Source organism: Osmerus eperlanus, chromosome 1, assembly GCF_963692335.1.
Source record: "Osmerus eperlanus chromosome 1, fOsmEpe2.1, whole genome shotgun sequence".
Taxonomy (NCBI): domain Eukaryota; kingdom Metazoa; phylum Chordata; class Actinopteri; order Osmeriformes; family Osmeridae; genus Osmerus; species Osmerus eperlanus.
This window is the reverse complement of record NC_085018.1, coordinates 21,080,573-21,088,428: the sequence shown is the minus strand read 5'-3', so window position 1 is coordinate 21,088,428 and position 7,856 is coordinate 21,080,573. Positions and strand designations below refer to the sequence as shown.

At 47.1% G+C, this 7,856-nt stretch overlaps 1 protein-coding gene across 1 annotated transcript in view; it reads left to right on the top strand.

The window, feature by feature from the left end:
• The first annotated feature begins 357 nt into the window (after nt 1-357).
• slc25a26 (solute carrier family 25 member 26) overlaps nt 358-7,856 on the top strand; it is a 37,656-nt gene continuing 30,157 nt past the window's right edge. Inside the window, exons 1-3 of the mRNA XM_062469804.1 lie at nt 358-519; nt 811-967; nt 1,741-1,856. Of these exons, the coding sequence (XP_062325788.1) occupies nt 487-519; nt 811-967; nt 1,741-1,856 (306 nt within the window). The 5' untranslated portion in view covers nt 358-486. The remainder of the gene's footprint in view (nt 520-810; nt 968-1,740; nt 1,857-7,856) is intronic.

Below are 7,856 nucleotides of genomic sequence, written 5' to 3'. Positions count from 1 at the left end.
CTCTCTTTCTGTCTGTCTGTCTCTCTCTCTCTCTCTCTCTCTCTCTCTCTCTCTCTCTCTCTCTCTCTCTCTCTCTAGGGTTTGTTTAAAACCTATCTCTCCATAGGTTTGTTTCTCGGCTCAATTTCACTTGTCCTCCGCGTTTGAATTTGTATCTGTTTTTGTTAATATTTGGAGATTATATGTTTCTAATAACTCCATGGTCATGCTTTAATTTACATTATGACTGTACAATGTTTACGCGTGACCACGGCGAATTTCTGTTCTACTTCAAACGATTACACGTTTAGCAAATCGGTGAACCAACCCTCGTGTCGTAAGGCACACGTGATCTGTGTTGTGGTGCGTCACGCGGAAGTGTAGTTCCCCAATATGGCAGCGTCCTTGAAAGGCATGTTTTGGCTGCAGTGAAGTGTCAAACATGAATCGTTGTGTAGATTCACGATCAAAACGGATCTGTCACAGTTGACAAAAGAACACTTGAACATGGAGAGACAAGAATTCATTGCAGCATTAGTGGTAATGTGCCGGTTTTCCATATGCAATTTATTATCAGCCTTTTCCTTGACTTTTCACAGTATGCTAGCTATAGCTAGCTATCGAAGTGTTGAGACTGCAGTCAGTGCACTGGTCACAGTTGTTAACTCCTTCTAACTTATGTGTGTGTGTGTGTGTGTGTGTGTGTGTGTGTGTGTGTGTGTGTGTGTGAGAGAGAGAGAGAGAGAGAGAGAGAGAGAGAGAGAGAGAGAGAGAGAGAGAGAGAGAGAGAGAGAAATGATAGAAAGACTAATGTGTCTTTGTGTCCTCCAGGCAGGGGGCTGTGCGGGTATGTGTGTTGACCTGACACTTTTCCCACTGGACACCATTAAAACCAGACTCCAGAGCCAGCAGGGCTTCTACAAGGCAGGGGGTTTCCGGGGCATCTATGCAGGGGTCCCGTCTGCGGCCGTCGGCTCCTTCCCCAATGGTGAGTCTCATCTTCACTCTTTAGTAGCACAATGCCTAATTTACATTTACATTTAGCAGACGCTCTTATCCAGAGCGACTTACAGTAAGTACAGAGACATAATGTGCCAAATGACAGCCAGGAATCTAACCGACAACCTTCTGATTTCCAGCCCGATTCTCTAACTGCTCAGCCACCTGACTCCCGCCTAATAGCTAGGCTAGCTAGACGACCTGTCTTGTGACTCATGGACATACTCCATGGTATGATAGACTTTCTACGTGCAAAATCTTGTTTATTGTATGTATTAGATATCTGTACTGTACATCTTACATATTTTGAGGAATTAATTAAGTTAATTTTTCAGCTGTAGGAAGAGGATTGTATTTTGGGTTTTCACAACAAGTCACAACAAATTCTTGCTAATGCAACCTGCCTATTTATGTTCCAATGCAACTTTTTTTTAGTTGAGTTGCAATTGGTGAGAAACTGACCAATCATTATTTTTTGCCTATGTTTTCTGTTTGTTTGTGGCATTTGATGAGGCATTGCTACAAAATATATTATATTTAATATTGACCAATACAGATGATCAACTATACATCTGTTCCTCTGTCCCCCTCTGTCTCTGTCTCTCTATCTTTCTCTCTTCCTCCACCACTCACCTTCACTGAGTCACTCTCTCCTTCTCTTTCAGTTGTTCTCCCTCTCCCCTGTCAGTGGTCAGAATTATTAATTGCTGTATGCAGGTTGACTAATGGTCCTTACCCTGCTGTGGTTCTGCTTGGTTTCAGCCGCTGCGTTCTTCGTCACTTATGAGTGCACCAAGTCCCTGCTCAGAGCCCGCGCACTCTCGGCGCCCCACATGGAGCCTGTCACTCACATGATTGCTGCCTCCATGGGAGAAATAGTACGTCCTCTGCTAAACTTTATAACAAAAAAAACATATATCTTTTTACATTCCCTAGCTGTGGGATGCTGTGGTATCTTTTCTCTGTATCTCTACCTGCATCTCAGCCACCCACTCACTCTCCAAATTAATAATACAGCATGCTTGTTTACGTAATTGCCCTGCAGATTTTTCTGGACCTAGTGTGTGAGTTGATGGGTTAGAATGTGCTGTTGGAAGCAGGCCCTGGGGTCCAGCTGGGTGACTTAGGGCTCCCCGGGCCTTCTTCACATCGCCCCACCAGCTGGGTAAATAAGATCTCATTACTGCCTATTGACTTAGCTGTTTTCCCAAGCCAGGCCCAAAGACTCTCTCAATTTTGTCTGGGGATTTGGGCTTTAAAGTGGTGAGGAGCGGCACAATTTCCTCTGTTGGTCCACTCCTAATCGCTCACAGCCAAGGAATCTGGCCCCTCCGGGGTCTTGGAATGTACATTGGCATGAGAGCGGGGCTTCTGCCTCTCCTCCGCCTCCTGCCACCACACACCCCTGTCAGATGCAAAACACCAGCTTTTAGTATTCATGGTTTTTGGATTTTATGTCATTTCCAAGTTTTGCATGTATATGACATGGGCTCTGTCTGAGGAAGTAGAAGCCTTTGTGTTCAGCCAGCTGAGAATTAGAGGTCATATAGGTCTTTAAAGGCAGCATTTCCTTGACTTGTATGTCGTGAGTTCAGGGCATCTTTCTCTTCCTATACTTATGTCCTTTGTAGTGTAACATCATCAACGTTATCACTTGTGGTAACGTTCTTCCATTTGGAGCTTGATGTTGTGGTTTGGGCCAGTGGCGTCTCCAAGGAGGTTGTTAGGAGAGGTGAGGGTGAGGTCGGTATCGTCTTTGCCCTTTGTGTACTGTCAGGGATTTCAGCACTTCAAAAGGGGAAATCTTTGGAGCAGCCCAGAGAAGGGTGATGCTTTGGTGTATTGTGGGGGCACCGGAGCGGGTAATCTACAGGCTTAGTCATAAAGGCCAACCCAGGGACATCCCAGAGTCAGAGATCCCCTAGACATCCTCCAGATTATTCATTCAAGACAGATGTGTCATTCTCCCTCTACTAGACCTATAAACAATACCCAGCTGGAGCTAATTGTTGAAGAAAATCCCATTCTCCATGATCTCTTTAGCGGCTAGTTAACCACCTGGAATTCGAAAATGACAACCAGCTAATGCTAACCTCATTGCGCCTAGGGCTCCGGGTTTATTTCACAGTGTCCTCAGCCAGTGCCTTAGATAGAGGTGTTGGAGGGTTTAGTGTGAACTGCAGCTGTAAGCTCCCTGACCTGGGCAGGCATCATTAACAGTGGAATCAAAGGCAGCGTACGGATCCCTTGCTTTACGGCTTTCTGAGTCCTCAACTCTCTCTCTTACTCTGCTCCTTAACATGACCCCCCTGTGACCTCTGACGAGAGGGCTGTTCAGACCCGTGCCTGGTAACTAGAGAGACAGGGCTGCCAGACAAGATACCTGTACTGTTTTCAACCCTAGGTGTTGTGCTTTAGCAGAGCTGCAGTCAAAACTTGCTCCACCCACTGACAAAGGTGACAAGTCCTTTTTCGATCCTCTGCACTGTTCACTTTCTCCAGTGTGTGAATACAAATCAGGCTGACCTTGTCGCCAAAATGAAAACACCGGAATCCCATTACCCTTTCTTCCGTTGGCCATTACCTTTAATTCACCTTACTCTTCTTTGTTGTCAGGTAGAACATAGCAAATGTGCCAGGTAGTTAGACTTTCTTTCCTTCTCTTTCGTTGATTGATTTCTCTATCTCTCTTTCGGCTCCTCTTTTCTCTCTCTCTTTCAATTCCCTTCGATGTCTCCTCTTTATCTTGCTCTCTTTCTGTCTATTCTCTCCCTCTTTCTTTCTGTTTCTTTTCTCTATCTCTCTTCTCTCTCTTTCTTTCCATCCCTCTCTCTGCCTCTCTCGCTCCCAGAGTGAGCAGCTGGCGGCAGGTTTGGTCTGCCCACAGGACCTATCAGAAGCAGCAGAAACCAGGTGTCATTTGGTCTCAGTCAGACCCCAAGGAACTCCATTTGGTTGTATGGTGCCAACTGTGCACAGTCTGTATCGTTCAGGACCGGAGCTCTAAGGCTTAAGAGCTATGCTAATCCTCTTGCCTCACTCACACAGTTGACACGCCTGGATAGAGACTATCACAAGTCTTGTTTTGAGTCTATCATGGAATGCCATGAACGATTGCGATTCAAGATTCCATGAACGATTGCGATTCAAGATTTTCTGTTCACTTATTACGGCAAAGAGGTTTTAAGGACGGTTTCAGAAATAAATCGTCTGCGGTTTCATTCATATGGAACATTTACCTCATGAATACTTTTCTATTTGGATACTAGTTTTAGATGACCAAAGGCTTATCCACCCCATCTACTCATGATTTAGAGAGAAGGAAGGTGAGACAGAACTGCAGAAAGAGACACAGAAACACAAAGAAGATGGGGAAAGAGCTCCCTCCTCCATTGTTTAGGTGACTGCGGCGTGTCCCATAAAGAATGTGTAAGCTGATGGTGTCTGTCAGGGGCTAGCAGGCTGTTATCCAGCCATTATATCAGATTTATCTTCATTCCCCTTCGCCTGACGTCTGCCCTGAAAGCTCATTTGTCAAGCTGAGGGAGCAGGCTTTTCTTGCATTTATAAACCCCGTCTCCCTCAGGATGTACTGGAAAATACAGTGTGACATGACAAGATGCGGAAGGGGAGGGGGGCAGGTGGTGTTGGCAACTGGCAGCCACTTAACTTGGCACAGAGAATAATCCATGCTTCGCCTCAGATGCGCCGGTCCTGTGATTTATTGGGCATCTCTAACTGGGTCTTTGTCTCATGTCCTCATCTCTCCTTCTTCCTCCCCCTCTGGTCTTTCTTCTGTTCTCACCCCTACCCACCCCCCTCACCGCTACAGTCCTGTGACATGGCAATGAAGTTGTGCTCCACAATTACACCTGTATGATCAAAATACAGCCAGTGGGGGGGGGGGGGAAATTAGTCAGCCATATCTACAGTTACACGGGGATAGCCTACAGCCTGTGGATGCCGGCTGTCTTATGTAGAAACTGTCTGGCAACTCATGTTGATTAGTTTTAGCAGTGTGTGTGTCTCTGAGGCGTCTTTAGAGGCTCCAAGCAGAACTGATACACAGCGTTTCACAGACGGGATGTTGATTTTGACTCAGGCACAGGTACGGGGCTACTACCTGTGGGGGACTGGCAGGGATTTGTAATAGAACTCTTGGTTCCTGTGGGAAGCATGTCTAGAAGGCTATCTGAGGTGATTTTAGATTCTGGAAACTTATAAATGGCAAAAGGGACTGGCAGGCCTTAAAAAGAAAAAAGAAATACGTTTGAAATTAGTTTTGTAGTCAATCTGAAGAGTAGACAAACAAAAAGTGAGACTCAGCTAACAAAAGTGATGTAAAAGTGTATCTGTCTGTTTGTTGTTTCCATTCCTAATTCCTCCCTCCTACCAACCCAGCCTCACGATGCTCTTCATGGATGGCTTCCCACTTTGTGAAACTATGGTTTTCTCTCACAAGGGTAACTGACAAATGATTTCAATCAGTTCAGTCTTTGTCAAGTTGTCTGGAACTAGTAATCATTTCCTCTGTTACTTTAGCTGTGGTTATTTCTTAGCGGGATGGACTGATCATGGAGGCAGGACGATGAGGGCCTAACACTTCATGAGAGGAAAAAATGGGATTAGGGAAAGGCAGAAGATACCCCAGCGCCAGGCCTGACTGCATGGACATGCTTGCCTGCTGATTTGTCCTGCCAGTCTCTGTTCATTTCCCCAGTTTCCTATCGCACCGCTTTTCTCAGTGATGGAGTGTCGTCCCCTTTCTGCCTGTAGTTAGGGGGCTTTGGAAATGAGCGTGTCATTAGGATTTACGGTTGCCCGTCGTGGAGAAACACAGGCAGCGATCAGAGGCTCGCTCTAATTATCGCTGCAGACTCCAAATTGCATATAAATAAAGATTAATGTTGCCAGTAGTGTAAAGACAATGCCAACAAATGTTTCATCCAGCTACAGCCTGCACAGAGAGGAGGGCGCTAGCGAAAGAGAATGTGATTGAACCACACGAGTTAAGGAGACACACCTGTGAGTTTATCCTGATGGTGTGTCCCTTAAAGTTAACCTCCAGCCTCCCGTTCACCATGGCCTCTCTTCTGGCCTTTCTTCTGGCCTCTCTTCTGGCCTCACGTGTGGCATTACTCTCCAGGCTCACACATAAGCTCATCCCCCCTCCCTCTGCAACACATTTCTCCTTTCATTTCCACATTGAGGTTGCCAAATTAGGCCGAAATAAACAATGTCCGTAATTTATTTGGTATAATCTTCCTCTCATTCCGCCGCCTCCTGAGAGTTGACGCGAGAGAGCTGAGCCACAACTCCAAGCCAAAGATTCAATTAAGTCAGGAATGACCTGTCATACCCACTTCTCTTTCCATTTAGTGCCGTAATTCTGATCCTTTGGTGAAACACGCTGGGGAAACATGATGTACAATGTAGCCTCTGATGAATGTTCACCCACCCAGCCACTGGGAGGAATGTGCCCTGTCAGGTTGGAAATGAGGGAGGTGGCGATGCATGTGCCTTGTGTGACCATTTGGTGGCACTGTTGTACCGTGCTGTGGTTGATGACAGGACCACTTCACAAGGGATAGAAAAAAGAGCTCTACCAGTCAAGGCAGTATACTGTCAAAACTATAAGTGTAAAAGTAGGGAAGTTTGTCTGTTGACTGATTGGAAGGATTCACTCCATCTTGGCTGAACATGATCTATTTCAGATCCAGCTACTTTTGATCTACTTGGGTGGTCAGAAATGTCAGACATTCAGAGTTGAGTAGCCACTGCATGATGTCTTTCTATGAACACGACTTCATCTGAAATCCAGTCCACTGCAGCAGTAGGCTAGCCCTCCCTGCTCCTCCACTGTGTAGACATTCATGAAAGAACCAGCCCCCACGGTGTTGGAGTGTGGTACGACCCACGAGAGGAGAGGCTGGAATGAAGACAGAGCTCCAGGCAGCCGGGGGCCCACAGAGAACCCTTCTGCTGGGTGTCCGTGGTGTCTGACGCTGGGTAGGTGCTTTCCGGACGCGGCAGAGGGGATGGCCCTTTTTGGGAGGGTAGAGAGACAGGTGGGGGGGGGGGGGCACCATCCATCACGAAGGCAGTGCCCCCCATCGTACCCTCCCTCCAGCGGGGTGAGATTGCGGCTGGCGACGCAGGCGTAGGCGGCACGGTGTCAGGGGGTCCGTGGTGGGGGGGCTGCTCACCTCCCTGGGTCGGGGAGATTGCTTTCTGTTACCTGGTGCTCCTTGGTATTTCCGCTCCAGCGCGGCATTAATGGGAAATCAAGTTGCCGGGCAGCCCTGCCTAGCTGCCTTTAGGGCTTAAGGTGTTATGAAGCATGAGGTGCCTCATAAATATTTATGCCCATCTTGAGTTGTTGTTGGCAGTCCATATTTTTGTTGACATATGAGGGCCGTGTTGGCATTTGTTGTGGAGGGAGGGAGTAGTGTGTCTGTGCGTGTCTCTGTGTGTGTTTGTGTTAAATGGACCCAGATGGACATTGAGTCATTGACATGATGACCATTTTGCCTCCTGCTCAGGTGTCATGTGATTAAGGGCCTGTTTGTTTGTCATGCTGACTAGGGCAGTAATTGGCACACTGGCACGCTGACATAAACACTAGTTAGTCAAACCCAGGGAAGAGGCAGGCAAATCGCTCTCTCCTGTGTCATGTCCTCTCTGTTGTAACCTTCCTGCTGCCTCCTCCTAGGGCTGGCCCTAGGAGGCCCTGGATACAGTATTCCATGCCGCATTTTTGCCTTTAAGTCTCTGTAAACGTCGGAATTTGTGTCATGTAAAACCGTTACGTGTGGTAATTGTATGGTGTGAATGGGGCTGTGACAAATGTGATTTATGGTTGGCTCTATCGCGGTTGC